This window comes from Ambystoma mexicanum, chromosome 3p (assembly GCF_040938575.1).
Source record: "Ambystoma mexicanum isolate Mex_15411 chromosome 3p, UKY_AmexF1_1, whole genome shotgun sequence".
Classification (NCBI taxonomy): domain Eukaryota; kingdom Metazoa; phylum Chordata; class Amphibia; order Caudata; family Ambystomatidae; genus Ambystoma; species Ambystoma mexicanum.
Window position 1 is genome coordinate 209208884 of NC_090925.1, and position 20321 is coordinate 209229204.

The 20321-nt window shown below is 44.4% G+C and overlaps 1 protein-coding gene across 3 annotated transcripts in view; it reads left to right on the forward strand.

Moving 5' to 3' along the window:
- Positions 1-18858, forward strand: part of LOC138580266 (WD repeat-containing protein 5 homolog) — a 943811-nt gene extending 924953 nt beyond the window's left edge. For 2 of the 3 annotated variants that reach the window (XM_069650661.1, XM_069650662.1), the window contains exons 13-14: positions 16001-16101; positions 16740-18857. In XM_069650661.1, coding sequence (XP_069506762.1) covers positions 16001-16101; positions 16740-16816 — 178 coding nt within the window. In that variant the 3' untranslated portion in view covers positions 16817-18857. Of the gene's footprint in view, positions 1-16000; positions 16102-16739 lie in introns of all 3 variants that reach the window. The other variant, XM_069650664.1, reaches the window with a different exon arrangement.
- Positions 18859-20321: the final 1463 nt, after the last annotated feature.

The window sequence follows — 20321 nt, forward strand, 5'->3', positions numbered from 1 at the left end:
TTAGGTGCGTAACAAGGTGGGATACACAACTTATCTGGAGAGCCAAGAACAACAGTTTGTAAGCAAAGGTATCACTAAGGAAATGGTGGGCTCCTGGAGTTTTATTCTGTAAGCAGATCTCTTAAAGGACAAGGCTGACTGCACTACACAGGACAAAGCCACCAGATGTCTTGATACACACACTCTCTGGTGCACTGTCCTTCACTCCAGCCCAGGTGGAGCTTCGGTGCAGTTCGGCAGGTTGTCCGAGTCCTGGTCCTCACAGTGACTTGAGACAAGCAAAAGGTACAGACCTTGCCTAGCGGAGGCTCCTGGATATGATTTCAGGAATGTTCTGAGGCAAATGAAACAACTTAGAGCATTTTTAAATCCAAATCTAAATATGTGGAACGGGCCCTTCCAAAAGTGCTGTCATAAGCTAGGCATGCAAGTCTATAGGGTATTTGAGTGAGCAGGTGTTTTAAATAATGAACATCGAATCTTACGATTTCAGGTCCATACGACGATTTTAACATAATATCCACCATGACAAAAGCATGGTCAGACACCATAATCACTCATACTCTTAGACATCTGTAAAGTGCCGTCTATTAATCACTTTAAAACTAATATGAACCAACTACTAGTAAATATTTCTGCCTCCATTAACGACCTCAAGTTAGGCCTTCCTAATGTTAAAAGAAAATGAAATAAACTTGACTGGTCAAACACGATTGACCTAAACAACACCTATAAGACCTAAATGGAATATGCCTTATTTCCAAGGAAAGTAGAAAATAGGTCAGCGTATATTAAATTGTTTCCATGTGAAAGAGCTCGACGCATTTATATACGCTTCAAGTTGAATCAATTTTCTATGATGGAATGGACAAAATATTGGTCTAAATCAATGGGGACCGACGACCACGGGTTCTGTCGTTTTTGCCTGTATTAGAATCAGTTGGAAACACTCAAACACCTAGGGCCTCATTACAAGGGTGGCGCTCCCGTAATGAAGGGTGCCGATATGGTAAGCAAGATTGAACCGGCCATAGCGTCGGGCCCCCACCAAAGCACCCCGGTGGGAGGCCGGCTGGCAAAGTTTGTCAGCGTGTGGGAGTCCATCTCCGCCGACCGTTTGGTGCTGGATGCCCTGGCCCACGGGCACACTCTTGAATTCCAAAAGAAGTGTCCCCGCATTCCTCCCATGGCCAGGAAGGAAAATCACATCCCTCAACTGCTCATGGAGGTAAAGGCGATGCTCAAGAAAGGTGCCATCGAGCTCGTCCCCAAGAGGTCCGGGGCTCCGGAGTATACTCAAGGTACTTCCTTGTCAGAAAGAAGACGGGCGGTTGGCGCCCCATCCTGGACCTACGTCGGTTGAACAAATACATTAAGGCACAGAAGTTCAGGATGGTCACCCTCCAGCACGTGCTGGGACAGCTGGAGGAGGGCGACTTCCTATCGTTGTTGGATTTGGAGGATGCTTACTTCCACATCCCCGTCCTAAAAGAGACACCGAAAGTTCCTCAGATTCGTAGTCCAAGGACGCCACTACCAATTCAGAGCTCTGCCATTCGGATTGAAGTCAGCACCCAGGGTGTTCACCAAGTGCCTAGCACCAGTGGCGGCGCGGCTGCGCCTGCAGGGGATCCACATCTACCCCTACCTGGACGACTGGCTCATCCGCGCAAGGACAAGAGAACTCGCCGTCGAGCACATGGCGAAGACCGTCCGCTTACTCACGGAGCTGGGATTCTCCATCAACTACCCCAAAATCCCACTTGGTTCCGTCGCAGGTGGCACTGTTTCTGGGAGCAAAGCTCGATACAGTGGAGCGATTGGCGTCTCCGTCGGAGGAAAGGACGAAAGCCATCTTAGGCAAGGTGCAGCGTCTGCTAGCCACGGACATGGCCAGGGTGAGATCCATCAAGTACCTCCTCGGAATGATGTCCTCATGCATCTACGTAGTGCGCCTGTGCAGATTATGGATGTGTCCTCTACAGGAGTTCCTCGACACCCGCTGGATGAAAGCGGCGGGCAGCTTCGAAGACAAGATCCCGCTCAACAAGGTTTTCCGTCGGGCGATCCAGTGGTGGGGCACCCGTGCGCACCTCACGGCGGGCACATACTTTCAGACCCCGGCACATCAGGAGACGGTGAACTTGCAGGCCTGGCTCCTGCAGCACTAGAGTTTGGAGGGTACGGTATCCCGGCTGACTGCAGAGAAGTTCTTGCAAAGGCCAGGGTGTCCTCAACTCTCAAGTGCTACAGACATAAGTGGAAGAGGTTCTCTGTCTGGTGCCGTGCACAGAAGATCAACCCTCTACGGATTACGGCACCTCAAGTGCTACCATACCTACTGTCGCTGGCCAAAGCGGGACTAGCTCACGCTTCCATCAAGATACATCTGGCAGCAATCTCCCGATACACCAGAACTACAGGATGGCCGTCCTTGTGGTCTCATCGACTGGTGAAGGAGTTTATGAAAGGACTGTTCGATCTTTCCCGCCGGTGAAGGCTCCAGCCCTGGCGTGGGAGCTCAACGTGGTGCTGACCAGGCTCATGGGCCTGCCATTCGAGCCTTTGCATTCGGCTCTGTTGAAGTTCCAGTCATGGAAGACAGCGTTCCTTGTGGCCTTCACATCTGCACGACGCGTGGGAGAGATTCAGGCCCTTTCCTTCAAGCCTCCATACTTGACTTTTCACGAGACGAGGGTGGTGCTGAGGACGCACCCCTCCTTCATGCCCAAGGTGCAGTCGGACTTCCATCTCAATGAGCCCTTGGTGTTACCAGTCTTTTTCCCGTCATCTTCGTCGCCAGTCCAGAGGACTTTGCACACTCTGGATGTAGCTAGAGCACTGAAGTTGTACGTGGACCGAACAAAGACTTTTCGGAAGACAACACAGCTGTTTGTGAACTTTGGACTTGTGAACCAAGGGATGGCTCTCTCTGAGGCTTCCATTTCCAGATGGCTCTTCGGCTGCATCATGCACTGTCATCGGTTGGCAAACCGACCATTGCCCGGCCGTCCGAGAGCCCATTCAACCAGAGCGATCGCTGCTACCACAGCGTTCTTGTCTGGTGTGCCCCTGCTGGACATCTGCAAGGCTGCTACGTGGAGGTCGACGCACACCTTCACGAGATTCTACTGCGTCGACCGGGATTCCAGGGAGGAGTGCAGAGTCGGCCAGGCAGTGCTACGCAACCTGTTCGCTTAAGGTGAGCCTGGTGAGGAGGTAAGAGATGCTTAATGTTGAGTTTTATGTAATGCTAATGTTGAGCCTTGCCACTTCCCGTGGTTGTGCATGTGTGTACTGCTATGTATTCTTATATTCATGAGCATGTGAATCCATGCCAGACCCCATGCTGGAGAAGGAACAAGTTACTTACCTGTAACTGTTGTTTTCCAGCATGGGTCTGGCATGGATTCACATGCGAACCCTCCCTCCTTCCCCTCTGCGGCTCTTCACTTGGTCATACTGTCAGTTTACGTGCTACCAAATCTGAGGATGGCTGCCAGGGGCGGGGCTTAGGGAGAGGGCAGTCATTGGCTGGGGGCAGTATGACCCAGAGACCAGTGATTGGTTACTACTAAGAAAGACAGATCAGAAACTAAACTGATACTGATTTTTTCTTTACCAAGGATTCCCAGCCTGACGACAGGGAATATTCATGAGCATGTGAATCCATGCCAGACCCATGCTGGAGAACAACAGTTACAGGTAAGTAACTTGTTCCATCCATGCACTGGGCAAAAAATTAAGATCAAGAAATTGATCACATATGTGATATATGTGATCATGTGTAATTGCAAATTATGGTATATTGGCAGCACCAGGTTGGAGGTCAACACAAGAATATTACAACACATGAGAACCATTAAGAACGGCGATATGACATATCCAATAGCGAAAAACTTTGAGGAAACGCATCAAGACGATATGTCCTCTTTTAGAAATTTTGCATTGATACATAACTGATAATCCCAGGGGGGGGGACTGAGAAAAAAGACTGAGACAGGTAGAGAATGCAGATACATACTAGATTATGACACAAAGACCCCAAAAGGATGAAGAGCTGTGCATATTTGTGGGAGACGAGAACAATGTGTGCAAGAACAAGATAGCTCCATAGAGAAGGATGGAAATACATGACAGTAAACTTTTTTGTGTAAATCGGGTTGTTTTTAACTTTTAAATGTTGTAACTCTGAGATAGCCCTTTACATGCACTGACACTTTGTTAATTTTAGTTTAGCCATTTAATGAGATATTGGCTTCAGAAGCGCCATGCAACAAATAATATCCTCCTCATCGAAATGTGAATCTGCACAGTGTGAACATTGATCTAATTTGGTTGTGGACTATATGAATTAGAATGCTTTGTAGTTTATTTTGCACCAAGCACTTTATAGATATAGATTTTAGATGCACCTTGTATTATATAACCTACTTAGCCCTATCCAAATGCGAAATTTCCACAGCGAGGAGCAATGATATAACTCAGATGTCTAACATATGAATGAGGATGTTCTATAGCCTACTGGTATAAAGCACTATGCACCTTACAAGTATACAAAAGGATGTTATACTATTGAACTTAAATCTCCCTACGAATAAGCTAATATTCTGATTTTCACAGTATGAAACAGCGACCATACCCAGTTGTTTACATGTGTTATGGGATGCACTGGAGTTTATTTGCACCAAGCATTATACACTTTATAGATGTGATCTTGGACATTATGTCATGTGTTTGCACTTAACATTATAAGAAATTGCAGTTCTTAGAAAAACAAACCCCCCACTCCCTTTTTAAATTTTTTAATGGTATAAGAGGTGCTATAGGGGATACACTTGGATCAGGAATAATGTAGACTGTTAGCAGAATTAGAAACCTGCAATTTTATGAGGTTGAACAATTCTCGTATAGTGTGTTAGGAAGTCTTTCAAAAGCAAAAGGTTGTGATTCAACAAGAATAGGGTCTTCTCACCAATGCTAGGTTGGACAGCTTCAAAAGGTTGAGTTCAATACAAAGGAACTATTCATAGGACATACACCATAGTCCAAACAATATTAATGTCTTTATTGCATTGGGGTTCCCATCCCCAAGCTTCAGTTCCTTCAGTAACACAAAATAGACAAGATTCCACTTTGATAGGCCTCTTAGGGTTCCCTTACCCAAGTGTATGCCTCTTCCAAGTTCAAACACAAGTACACCTCTTTGGCCTCTCAGGGTTCCCTTCCTCAAGCTTAGACCCCTTTGAGCTTAAAAGAAAACACGAGCTCAGTTTGTCAGGATGCACCTTGTTTTTCATATACAGTTTTCTCAAAAGGTTAGAATCAGAGGCTTTTGAAAATGCCAGGTTATTTTCTCCTCTTTGATTTTCCTGTTCCCCACATTTTCCTTCAGGGGCTTTCTGCACCCCTTCTTGTTCCCCTCTGTTTTCTTGACTTTACTCCTTGTGCCCACTGGCACCTTTCTTGACTGGCACTCTCCTTTTCGTGCACCCATGCTCCTTTCTTTCCTTCTCTTGCACACTTGCGCTTTCTTTACCTCTTCGTGCCCACTAGCATCTTCCATCTTGCTTTTCCATGCACACTTGCACTTTATCTACCTTTCTGTGCCCACTGGCACCTTTTTCACTCTGGCAGGCCGCTTGCACCCTTCTCTTTCTTTTTGGGTCGCTCGTGCCCTCTTTAATGTAGTTATTTTCCTTCGAGTCTCTAGCACGCTCTGCTTTCTGACTTTCACTTTCTCTCAATCTTGTTACTCTTCTCTCAATCTGCTTTCTTTTCTAGTTTCCTTTTCTTTCTTCTTTTCCGCTTCTTCTGCCCACTCTGCTTCAGTGAGTCACATGCTCCAGAGTCTCTCTCTCTCTCTCTAAGGTCAGGGTCTCACCACTTGCCCTTCAGACAACCTTGGGGCCGGCACAGGTCCCAAGGGAATGAGCAATGTTTTACCCACCAACAGCAGCCTGAAAGATGCTTTGCTCCGGCTCTCTGGAGACAATGCTCCCGAGCCACGCTGCAACCCCTCAGAAACACCGTGCCAGCATCTCAGCACGCTGTTCTCCTCTAAGCCGTCGATCCGGCTGCTCTCTGCTCCAAACAACATCCCCAGCTTGCTCATTCAGCTGTTCAGAACCACACCATTTATAGTTGGACAGGCAGTCCAGTGCAGTCAGGTATGTGTTATAATTAGAGAATGCCTGACCCTGCCTGACTCCGTCAATGGGACAAATTAAATTCTCTCTATGGCCGGTTTCCCTTACATTCCCCATGTTATTCCTATGGGAAATATTCACTACTCCCTGTTTCCTTCTCCTAGTCCCAGTATTTGTTGGAAATGGGGAGTGGGTGATGGTATGGTTTTGAAAATGCCCCCTGAAAGCTGAGGGAAAGGGTTTTGAGGTAGTATGAGACTGTAGGGGAGATTGCGTTCCCACCACCCCTCCGCAGTGGCCATGGTTACAATCTTGTAATCTTATCTGCGGAGTGATTATAGGGACAGGAGCTTTGAGGAGGTTTCAGGACTCAGGCGGGTAGAGAATGGAGGGATCTCACTACAGGAACTCTGCCCTTGTGTCACTTGGGTTTTCTTCCTCCCCTTTCTCGGGCAACTGACCCCCCACCCCCTCTTTCTCCTCTTTGGGTCACAAATGACAGGATAGGAATCACAGGCCACGACTCCTGAATAAAAGTTGTAGGAATCAACATAGCCCATGATGGCGTCTGGGATGTCCTTTTCCTCCACTATCATCCCGTTTGGATATTTTATCTTCCCTTTTTGTAGGGGAAGTCGAGGGCTAGGATAGGGCTCGGTGACAATATCCCATGAACAATGAGTGTGAGTAGAATGGATTGGGACAAGGAACGGCGGGATACCATGTCTTGTCTTCAGACGTCCTTCCTGCAGTTACTGAGGACCCCCTGCCTAGATGATCCTCCCTCGCTGGCCTGCTCCCAGAGTTGGGATCCACAAGCAACGGCCCTTTCCTGACCACCTGAGCAATGGATCTCCGGGGAATACTTGTGAGAACACCCTCTGGTTTCTCACAATACACACTATGCATTTAACATATGTAACACGGCAATATAGGTGGAGTAATAGCTGGCTTGCAGGTGGGCAGCATAAGGTGATAGGGTTTATGCTCTCTATCTAGCATATAGCACAGTGCACTTTTCAGTGACTATCAAATGGGTGCCATAAGAGATTTGGAGAGAAATATTAGTGTTTACATCCATTATTTATATATATATTTAATGAAAAAACTTTGTTAAAGGGATGTTATGGTTAAGTTGCACTAATAAAAACCTATGAAATTCAGTAAAAAAAAGTTGTTAAAAGGACATTATGGTTACAAGTAAAATCGAAAAACTGCTGAAATTCGTCAGTTATGGTAAGCTAAGCAACCATAACTCGCGCCACCACCGTACACTGCTAAGACTAACACCCAGGACATTGAAGATGACATCACAAATATCATTGATGACAACCCTATGAACATATTACCACAAGCACTTTTTGTCCCTTTCAAACCTATCCTACCTTCAAATAACTTTACCACATAGCCGGTCACAGGTAGACATAGCTACTTTAACCCCATTTTTACGTCCCTAGCGGTCATGGCCAGTAGCCAGATTTTCCACGTCATGACCTTATGCCATGACCCAGAAAATATGGCTACTGCCCACAGCCACAGGATATACCTCAGTCACCAAAAGTATATGACTATTTTTTGTACCTACATTATTACACTTGTCAAAAAATAAAACACAGGCACATTTGCAAAAACATACTTTAATGTCCTTGCCAATGCTCCTCACGAGTTTCCTCAAAATCCGCCCATGTTTTATTTTTTTTAAAGTGTCAAAATGTATTGACATACAATTTTCATAAACTTAGCCCCCACTTGACAAAATCCATTCAGTCTTTACACAAACACTGAAGTTTGGGTCTATAATCTTTCTCAAATCTTTTGTCCACATTCGTCAAATAGCAACAAAGTTATAAGCCATCTAAAAATATTGAGACCCCCCCCTCTAATTTCGCCCCCTCTTGAGAAAATCCCACCAAACTTTAGAAAACCATTTATATCTAGATCCAAAATCGTTTTGACAAATGTTGTGCAGATTCATCAAATGACACCACATTTATATGCCTTTGCAATATTTTGGGACCCTCCTCTAATTTTGCCCCCTCCTGACAGAATCCCACAAAACTTTGCAAACCCATTCAGGATTAGTTCTACAATACTATTGCAGAATTACATGCAGTTTCATTGAGTGGCGCAAAAGTTATAAGCCTTTCAAAAACTGCTTTTCCCCAACCCTGTAATGCAGAAATAGGTACATATGTCCTAGGACATTGCAAGTGTCCGCGAACACCACAGGACTACCTCAGGACATCTGGAGTTTTCGCAGACTTTTGTGAAACAACCCGTTTTTTGGCTTATTATGGCCATACCCAATCCAATCCTCACCCCCCCCCACATCTGCAGAGATTGTTTGTTGAGTTGGATAAGTGAAATTCTGCTTTTGTAAAGGTTTTCACTGCGCTGTCCGCAGACCCCAAACAGTCTGCAAATCCAAGATGGCAGGCATTTCAGGAAAAACAACGCATTTCACGTTTTCTCACCACCCAATCAGCGGCCGCGTCCTGATGTCTGCGGACCACGCAAAAGTCTGCGATTTTTCTGGCCAACCAGAGGCCAGTCGTGGACAGAACAGCCAATCAGAGGCTAGTCTGCGGACCGAACAGGGAAGTGAGTCCGCGGAGCGGACATAGATATCACACATTTTTTTGCCTTACATTTTGGTCGTTTTAAAAAATAACTACTGGACGGATTTACACCAAATTAACAAAAGCACACTTTCGGGACCCCCCCTTATAACTTTGCCCCCCCCCTGACAAAAAAATTCAGAGTGGGCAATATACTTTTTTTGCAAAGTTTGCTGAGGATTCGTCCAGTTGGAGCAAAGTTATAAGCCACCCAAAAAGTGCTCTTCCTATGGGTTTAGCAACTTAACCATAACTACATGGCTGCTACCGCAGGCCATGTTTTATATATATAATAGGACTTTCATCCTATTCCTAATGTTATATGTTGCTTCGTGCAAGATATATATATATATATATATATATATATATATATATATATATATATATATATATATATATATATATATATAGCATTAACGTTTGCATTATGCACTCTAAGGAGGTGGGGATAGAGATTATGGTACAGGCAATATAAAGGTTTTGATATGTGCTGTTGGTCGGCATGTGTGGATTTAAATAATAGATTAGAGGTTTAAATTAAGGTTATGCGTGTAGAGGGCTTCGCATTTATTTAGGATGGGTCATGTTCAGACAAGTGTAAGATGGTGAGTGAGTACTCCTAGATAATTGCTAGCACTCTATCCCAATGTGTCATGCACTAAGCAACATATGACATTAGGAATAGGGTGACAGTCATACCTTTTAAGTCAATACAGTGTAAGAAAAAGATATAGGCATTAGCCAGGTATGAGGTGTGAAATATAGGCAAAAGGTATTAGACTAAAATATGGCAATTACCATCAGCAATATGCAAATACACTATGCAGTATAAGGGTAAAACATTGGACTACCTATATAAATATGGCACACCATGAATCATAACATGGAAACTGCTATCCCACTAAAAGAGACAACAAGCATATATAACAGTGGAGAACAGAACAGGTTCCAACATGGCGCTCAATGTGTTCGTTGTCTAAGATGTTCGTTGTCTAAGATGGACAAGTATCAGAAGGGTACATGAAACAAACAAGGGACTCTAGGATGGATAAAAATATGTCACTGCAGGGGTAAAGTGTTCAATCTGACGAAGCCCGTGTAGGGTGAAACGTGTTGTTTGTGCTTTTATGTTCATGTTGTCCACATGGAGCCAATAAAGGAGACGTGTGATGTGCTTATATATATATATATATATCTCCAGCTGTCCACTAAACCGAGAGATGAGAGCAGGGCCATTAATTCTGTACTAGCTTTTCAGTCGCCCCCTCCCCCCACATTGGTGTCTCCGCTTTCTATCTTTCCTCTGGTCAGTGTGAGCTTCAGATTGCCCAATGTAGAATAATGTGGCCCTATGCAGAAACTGAAATCTTTGGTGGAATGGGCAGCAAGAGTTCCTTTTGCCTGCTAATGGAGTATAAACTACAACCACAGCGTTTGACACCACTCTCCATTACTTAACCATTACATACCCCCACTTAGTGTAGATCCAGCCCTACAGATAACTGGAATATAAGCCGCATTTGCTCCCTAAAAATAGGCAAATACTCACAACATAAAAAGAGAAGTAGTAAAAATACTCCTCAAAAAATAGGAAACAATGTACAACTAGTAGCCTCCCCACTGCTTCCACCTGCACAGCTCCACAGGTTTGTTAGGATGCGTGGTCCCAGCTGAGCAGTGCCATGGGAATGAGCTCTGATATTATTCCTGCTTGATCTGAACAGGAACTTGAGGGTGAAAATGCACTTTAAATCTGTATGAATTAATAGGTGCAAAATAAAAGGATGGATTACAAAAAGAAGCCTGTTTTAGAATTAAAACATACTTTTACTCATATAACATATACCCCGATTGGGAAAGTGAACTGCTGATCCACCCGTTAAAAGTAATAATTTTACTCCCACATTTCAAATACAGGGATTCAAACAGTCCATTTCAAAATCTTATCTAGAGCCCTAGCTAGATCATATGATAATTTGGTATTCTGCCCCCTCCCATCTTCCCTTTGCAGTGATTTCTGAAATCCAACCACTGTAATAAATTCTAATGAAGACTGACCTCCCCTTCCCCTCATGCAGATACCCTATTAAAACAGCCTTACAAGGCTCATGCTCTTCAAGGAATGGCGGCTGAGGACATTCACATTGACCCCAAACATGCAACATTGGAAGGTTTTACCTCCCACATTGTTCTGTCTATTGATAGCCATAACCACTAACTGGAGACCAGGCCTGCGTAAGGGCAGAATTTCATTTGTGGGTTCTAGTCCCCTACATTTCTGGGTTGCCTAAAGGTTTGGCTGGCTTACCTGTGTTTTGCCTTATTTTGTGGTCAGTGGTACTTCTACTGAAGTCCCTCTGCCACTGAAACCCCTTTTCTGGTTGTGCTGTTCTTAATAGCCATGTGGATTCCAGGGCAGAGGTGCTTTTTAAGCATCCCATGCTACTTCTATCCCCCTGCCTGAAATTGTGCTCTGATTCACTTTCGGCTACTGCAGGGCTATGGCCACTTCTTTTGGTGCATTTTAGCCCATTTCACCTGTATGGTAGCTATTGGGCTACTAACGCATTTTTTAAGTCTTCCTCCTGGCTGTTTTATTTTGACCCATATGTACAATGAGGCACCACCAACATAGCTGTGTTGCAGACATAGCCTCATCCCAAGCCCACAAAGGCATCCTCGGGTTTAGTTTAAACTGGTGTAGACTGGTTTAAATTCCTCTAGACATCCCAACCTACATATAGTTGTGGGTGGGCAAGGATGTTTGGCAGTTTTTAAGGCCAGCAGGATTGTCTGTTTGCCAAAACCTTTGTGCTTGCCTTTTATGTCATTGGAGGTAGTGAAGGTATTATCAGTGAGAGACGCTCAGTCAGCTGATTTCCTTTAGACTGCTCTGAAGATGGGCTGCTACAGAGGGCCCCGGGGTGGTCCTACTGGCTAGACCCTAGCTCCTTTGTCCCTGCTCCTTGCTTCTTCCCTGCTTGTGGAATCCCATACTCGGCTTTTATTAGCTACCTGCAGTCCTTGTAGCTGACTGGACTGGCTGTTTCTTCATGGGAAATGTTCCTTGTCTTTGCTGTGCTGACTCTCTGCACATCCTTCTGGTCCAAGATGGGGAGTCCTGGCCTAGACGTCAGTTAGCTTGTAGCTGCCCAGCCACAGCCCTGGTTAGGGACTTCCTGGGCCACCTCCTACCATTGCCTCCATCGTGGGACCGTTTCTTGCCGACTGGCTGCCCCTTCCTCTCCCTATCAGATGGTCTGGTTTTTCCATGCTCCTGTTGCCATCTTTTTGTTTCCTAATGCTTCTCCCTGGTGGATGGTTCTATCTGGTGTCCTGTTTGTTGCTCCTCTGTCATCTGGTTCTCTGCTGGGTCATGGGTTTGAGTGCCTACTCCTTGAAGACCTGAACCTGACATCCAAACTTACTTGTTCACCTGCCGTTCCTGTTCCACTTTCTTCAGATCCAGCACAGAGTCCACACACCATGTCCCTGGGGTCCTGATCCTGAAGTTAGTCTGAGAGTAAAGCTATTTCGAGGTCCCACAGCTGCTTTTGTTTCCTTATGCATGGAGTGGGCTTTGTGGTCGCTCTTCAACTTGCTGTTCTTGGCCTGCTGGTTCACAAACTCTGGGTTGGAACTCCTCTTGGGAGTCTCCTCTGGTGTCGCCTCTGGATGGTTGCCTTTTCTGCTGCATCTGTGGGGTTAAAAGAGAACTTGTATACATACAATTCCAGGGTCGTCCCTGAAATAAAACATATGCTCTCGCTATGCTAAAGAATTTGCTGCATGCATCATAATTATTCGGTAAGTGACTCCTAATTTTGTAATAACTGCTGTCATTCTAAAGAACGTCCCATCAGTCACATAACACTGTTCGTTTTAATTCATACTTACGAACCCAAGTTCAATATTGCTTATGCATTTCGGATTAGATCCATCTTCAGGGCTGAACCCTTAATAGTAAATTATCCAGTAGATTATGAAGGTCAAATTAAGAAAATGGGTGACAAATTTCTGGCTAGAAAATACAAACCCGAGGAAGTCAATGTATCCAAGGAACGTTTAGCCAAAACCTCACAGATTGATGTACACATGGCAGAACGGAAAGAGAAGGCGGCTCCAACCTTAGTATATATTTCCAATTCAATTCAGAGTAGTGTTATTAAAACTATTTTTCAGAAAAGTTGGAGGATGCTTATATGTGACTTCCGGGTTGAGCATCTGTTTCACGAGCCACCAACATTTGCTTACAAATGAATTTGAAAGATTGTTTGGTTAAAACCGGAAACGGTTAAGAAACACCCCCAAACTAAAAGGACAGGCACATTTCCATGTTTGCATTGTATAAACTGCGGGTTTGTAACTAAAGGCAATCTTATACATCACCAGAGGTCAGGAGAGAAGATCAAAATAAACAGTTTTGCAACCTGTGACACAAGCAATGTGATGTATACAATAAGGTGACTGTGGAATTTATTACATGAGACAATCCAAAAGACAGTGCAAACAGCGCTGGAATGAACATCGCTCATGAATACGGACAAAAAAGATGAACTCAGCAGTGGCAAGGCACTGGATGGAGAAGAAGCATGACATCTCACAAATACGATTCCAAGTGGTGGAAGCGGTGACAAGAAGAGGTCCCCATGAAGATTTGACTAAAAGACTTGATCAGAGAGAAACATATTGGATCAAGAGATTGGACTCAATGGCCGCTTATGGGATTGATGCAGAGATCAATTACCGTTGCTTCCTGTAGAGTGGATACACTATGCTATCCATGGGTAGGGATGTGTGAATGTACAGCTAAGTCTCAGAGATGGATCACTTGTGAGCTAATGTAAGCTCCAGGTGTCCAACCATTAGACTAGAGTTGAGTCCCTTGAGTATCCTGACATAAATGTCTTCTTACTGTATGTTGAGTATTTGGTAACACTTCTGCCGATTATGATGCATTATGAATAATATGGTATATTTCCACCATCAGGCAAAACTGCTGTTTGTAATTGTGCAGCAATGAGCCACCATGTAACACACAATCTTCAGTTGATTATGATAATGATGAAAAATATGGGTAATGTTATTGTGCTGTATAATTACTATTTAGGTACATTGCTGTTTGGGATAACGCAGCTATTAGTTACCAAGGTTATTAATGTGGCGTTAAACCCCCGTTCCAAGGGCTGGAATGGGGGTAACAGCCCAGCAGCCCACGTTAACGCTGAGCAAAGATCTTCTTTTGATTTGCACTCTAGTACGTAGAGCTAATTGCCAATATTTGAATGTATCCTTTCTGTTTTCTACATCTAGTTCACACAAGGAGTGTTGTTGTACTGGTATAGTTGTATGGAGCGTAGGAGCTTTATTTATATTGACAATGAATTTTCATATTGCAATGGAGAACTAATCTCTTTCCCTATGTTTTGTTTTGTGTTTTTATATGTGTTGTTTTTACATGTTGTGTGTGTTAATACTGAATATGACTTAAGGGTTCAGCCCTGAAGGCGGATATTATCCAAAATGCGTAGGCAATATTGAACCTGTGCATTAACACTGCCTCAAGTCTGAATTAAAGCGAACTGTTTTATGTGACTGATGTGATGTTCTTTTGAATGACAAGTTATTACAAAATTAGGAATGATTTACCGAATATTTATGTTGCATGGAGCTCATTTTTGAGCATAGTGAGAGCACGTGGTTTTTTTCAGGTGCGACCCTGGAATTGTATGCGTATATATTTTAGCCTTGTGCCAAGGGCTTTTTTTCCCATTGAGTTCCGAAGACCTAGATCAACCTAGTAATTAGGACAAGAATAATAACTGAAGGGAATAATAGAGACAGCGGTGCCCACCTTCACTTGTTTTTTGTTAAAAGAGAACTTGCCTTGCTTCCAGCTATAGCCGCAGCATACTTCTGGGATGTGGCACCATTGATTACTATGGGAGAACTGTTTCAACTCGTAAATGACGTAATTCAGGCATCCTTGCCTGAATTGATATACTTTGCCTGAATTCCCCCAAAGGGCCCTGGAGGTTTAGGAAAAAGACCGGCATTTTAGAACCTGCCATTGACTATAGGTTTTAAAATAATGGAACATTACAGTTCACTGTGTGCCTAGAAAGGAATAGTGTTACAGTACCTACTAGTAGTGGTATCCTGGCCCGTCTTCATTCCCAGTACTATTCATTCTAACTCTGTTGTCTGTTTTGTTGGCCCATTGGGATTGAGCCTGTTTCCTTATGGTTGCCACTGTGCTTCCTCCTTTTCGTGACATTTATAAGTCACTCAGGAATGTCCTTGAGGTTTGGTACCATCCCATCCCACTCCCAAGAGTGAAGCCTGACTTGCTTGCTGAGTTACTAATTGAGAGAGTTTTCGTTTTACATCGTGGGCACCTTGTTTTTTGCACTTGATAGGTCTGTGGAAAAATCTCCCAAGCAGCCTATAAGCACATCTTCTTTAAAGGTTTACAGCTTCTCCCTTTTGTATAGCACACACTGCAAACGTAATTGCCTCTATTTGCTGATGCAGCATTGTAGAGTTTAATACCAGGTTATAGTTCGCAATAGAAACAGTAAACGGACATCTAGAGACTGTCCTAGCATGAATATGAATAGTATGAATAGTGTTTGTACCCTTTAAGTCAATCAAAATGAAACATTCTGTGGTAAGGCAGAGTCTGCATCATCTCAGTGGATGTACTGCTCATCTTCCCATATAAATTAAACGCTCATCTACATTGGCGTACCATTAATTTCTCAGTGTAAGTTAAACCTGCGCCTCTGTTGCTCCATTCTTCATCTTTCCTGTTAATTAAGCCAGCCTCTGCGTGGAAATATTGTTCATCATCCCCTGCTGATAGTCATCCTTTCATTCATTGTACTGTTTGTCTGTTTATTCCCTTGCATCTTTCAGCTTAACCGTCATCTTCCCCCTCTTAGATAGGCCCTTATCCCATTGCAGAATAGTTTCTTTTCACATTTTAATTTGTCTTGGTTGGTTTACCACATATTCCCTTATTGACGGCTTGTCTTAAGTTCACATTCATTTACCTTTCCCTGTTCTTAAGCAACTGCCCCTCAACCTACCATCATCCTGTGATGTTATTTCAGTGTTAATGTTTGTCAATGCAGCATTCAACTTCTCCTGTCCTTTACATTCTTGTCTGTATCAATGTAAATATTTTGTTGACATTGAGGTGCAGCTCATGCTCGACTCTCCCGTCAATAGATCCTCCCTAAAGATGAGTTACTGGTCAAAGTTCGATAGCAGTGCAGCAGAATCGGGATCCGAAGATGATGACGACTTCCAGTCTTCAGAAGAGGAGGAAGGTGAAGGAACACACCTGCAGGTTTGGGGTTGGGCGAGGAGGGGGAACATTTCGATAGTGGAGTAATTTGGGTTATGAGTTTAGAGATCTAGGAGCTGACTGCTAAGGGAATATTATGCAAGTGGTAGAGAGAAAGAGTGAGAGTTGCACGGGAGAATGTGGAATGTAGAAACAGGCAAACGTCATGGGTTTTGGGGGGAAATTAAGGGTGAACTGGAGAACTGGAAAGAGATAAATAGAATGGGGTGACGCAAGCTTGAATGGGAGAAGATGCTGCTCATAGGAGAGGGATTTGGAGAAAGAGAAAACGAGCTGGGCCTGGTAGGGTGTGAAATAAGACAGAAAAGGAGCTTGGGTATAGCACAAAAAGGGGATACAAAGAAAGGGAGAGCAGAAAAGAGGAAGATTAAATGAAAGGTGATTAAACAAGAGGGAGTAGGTATACATTGTATGTTGGTGGTACTATTGTGTGCATGAGGGGCTCCCTCCTTCACAGTTTAATTGAGGTAGGCCTGCTCACACACTAGGCTGGGCAGGCCTATCCGAACAAGTTCTGAAGGAGGGAGAGTAATGGACTTAAGGGTACCAGTATCACCATGAAGTCAATGTTTTGTAATCCTGCTATCATCCTTCTTTTAGATTGTGGCTCCCAAGAGAAGACAAGGGAAAGACAGCAAGAGGAAGGAAGGAGCTGGCTGTGGTGCAGCCTTCTCTGAACTGATCCGCTTTAGAAAATGTCAGACTTAGTGGCACCAGAGCAACTAGTGTGTCAAGCTGTCAAGCCATGAGGTTAACCAATTAGCAGAATTGATTATATAAAATCACGTGGCTTGATAATGACAAGCACTCAATGATATCAGAGGGGCAGAAGAACTGTCAGCATTGGCAACGTCAGACCAAACAGCCCAAGAGTTAAACACTGCAGGATTGACTCTGACTGCATGATCCACGAACTTGCAACACTGAGTGACCACAGAGCCATGACTCATTAACGACTAGCTTCAGATAAAATCAGATAACGTTGCCCAAGGACCACTAGCTCTGGATGATATCACACCACTTGGCACAAGAACTACCAGATTAGGATGCCTCTATATCCTCGGGTTCTGAAATGGGTAGCTCTCTATGTGTTCTGCTCCAAACTTCAATGTCTCCTCAGTGTTGATTATAGTATGCAAGACTGATAGGACTAGTAGTTCAAAACATCTGGAGAGACAAAGGTTGCAGACTCCTGCTATGTCGTTGTGTCCAAGAACTACCAGCATCAGCTGATAATAGTGCATATGACTCAAAAACTACCAGCACTCAATGAGAACCAGTTTCTAATCAGATCAGACCATGCACCCAATACCTAACTCCTTTTGTATGATTATAAAGTTGTTAGCTCTTTGATAACATTGTTTTGTTTTGTGATATGACACTAATTGGCTCTTGAAACTAACAACATTGGATGACATCACATTATATGGCTGAAGATATTGGGGTGCTTGATGATATTGAACCATGTGGATGAGCATCTGCTAGTGTTCGACAAATCACATGTCGTGCCTTAAGAACTGTTGACTATGTGCTTTGAAACTGCTAACAGACTATATCTGATTGACTAGTAGCACTAGATAGTAACTGATGTTTCTGCATACGTTCCAGTGTTGGATGATTGCGGGCGTATGGCTAAAGAACTATGAACACTATAGGCAACATGATTCAGGTCCTATCAGCATTGATTATAACAAACAGCAGACCAACATATACCAGGATTGAATGATGTTGGACGTGTGGGTCAGGAACTGTTTTTGGATGAATAAACACGATGTGTCTTAACTGCGGCCAGAATTTGACGAAAATAGACCACAGGAACAAAACGTGTTGGGCACTATCACGCCATGTGGTCCAAACTCAACCAGTGTTACCTGATATAAAACTGCATGCTTCGAAGAGCATGAGTGATAATATTGCAGCATTTGATTCCATAAACTGCTAGCGTTTGAATGATATCCGAGTATGTGGCTCAGGAATGTCTGGTGTTGGGTAGCATGTGCTTAAAGCACTTCTACTTTTGAACCTGTGGCTAAATAGCGACCATTGTTGGTTGATATGAGACCAACTGGTCCGGTAGCTACAAGTATTTGAAGATGATGTACCTTGTTGACCAACAAGTACAAAAATCTAGTGATCTGAGAACGTGCTGCACGTGAATTACCAGCGACAGACGGTATCAGATAACACGGCACAAGACCTATGAAAACTGAATGACCAGGCAGTGTGCATCTAAATCTACCCACCGTGGATGATATTGGACCACATGGCCAAATAATGATCAATGCTTGGTCCTATCAAACCCCATTGTTAAGGATCTACCAACCATCAACAATATGGTCCTTTTAGTTTCCACGGTATAAGACACCAATATAAGAAAGCATGTTTTCTTCTCTATGTCTTGGTCATAGCTCCTCACCAAACCTGTGAACATAAATAAGTGAAACTCCTGAGGTAAAGTGTGTGAATGTAGGTCAGGACGAGATAGACCGTGGTACTGGATTGCATTCAATTTGACCCTTGTTTGATGATTCTAACATTATTACAAACCAAATGTGTCAGGGCCGCGTATGCCACATGTGCTACATGCCTGTTCTCGTACCCAGCCTTTGCTGTTGTCCCTGGCGTCTCCTGGATGCTTGGTGACTTCACCAGCACCCGGCATCGTGCCCCCATCTGGGAGCGGCCCGCTGCCCCAGTGTCCAAAGTGGGATTGCGCCAGCCATGGGGGCTACCATCTTGCTGGCATTATTTATTTATTTATTTATTAAATTTATATAGCGCGCAGGCAGCCCAGGGGCATTGTGGCACTGTTACTTGCAGGAAGACTTAGTTACAATGTGAGCAGGTTGTGCCTTGGGTTACATTAAGGCAGTGACCTGTGATCAGATATATCACATAATACATCATACAATACAATTATGAGGGCTAGGCCATGTAATTGTTAGATGAACAGGGTCGTTTTCAGGGTTTTCCGAAAGGCGGTCAGTGAGGGTTCAGAGCATTGCATGGGCGTAGAGGCCCACTGCCCCTGGAAACCCTGCGTGCGCTGTGCGGTGGGGGCACAACCCATCAAACCAGCAGATAAAAGCAGCTACTGCTGCCTGGCTGGTGCACCTTAACGCTGCTTCCTGTTAGGCTCATTTCTTCTGTCCCAGGTGGGATGTTTCCTGCGCAATCTGCTCCCTGTTTTCCTGTTCTTCTCCTGGCCCGTCTCCCCAGCTCCTTTGTCATACGTCCTGGTTCCTTGTTTCCAGACTGCCTCCTTGGGGGTTCCTCACACTGCCTTTCTTCTGCCTGTCTTCCTGCTCTGTCCCTTGATTGTCCCTTTGCTTGCCTTCTTGCTGCTCATGCTTCCTGGTCCTTTTTGGGTCCTGTTACCAGCCTTCCTGGACCTGATTGCATGCCATTTACCAGCCTTCCTGGACCTCATTGCATGCCATTTACCAGCCTTCCTGGACCTGATTGCTTGCCATCTGTCAGCCTGGACCTGGTTTGCCCCACCAGTATTACATCTCATAAGGCTTCCCCTGTCAGTGCACTGCACTGTTCCCGCTGCAAGCTAATCAGAGGAAGCTGGGCCATGGTGTGGGGAATTGCCCCGGTCAGACCCAAGTTGCATTACTTGGGGAACTTCTGGGTTGGCTCTCAGCAGCGCATTACAAGCTACACTGACAACACAGCTGGGTTCGAGGAGTCAAGATCCACCTGAGCGAAGGGTACAAGTACGCAACGTAGGAGGGACGCATACCCTGGTTAAAATGTATCAAAGAAACCTTGGGCACACACGTTACTAAATCAAGGTCTGTTCTCTGCTGCAGTGCTACTATGGAATGAGCCTGTCTTTTAAGGCAGCTTGTCCAACGACCAGGAAAAGTGTGCAGAGAGCTATGGATACAACAGTTAAGGACCAATAGACTAGATATAGTGTCATAATTTCCTTCGCAAGCATGTATAGAGTGGTTCATAGTTCGAGTGTAACATACTCCCTTGTGTGACTGAGTAGTTCTGAGCAGCCCGGATCTGCGCACACTGCAGAGGTTTAGGCGGGACCCCATTGTGAGGCTACAGAGTTCAGTCCCCCTGTCTGATCTCTAGAAGATCTGGATGTCTTTAGGAAATGAATTAAAGAAGTCATATATGTGGTTAGGAGAAAACTGAGTAAGAAATAGTGTTGGGACTGGT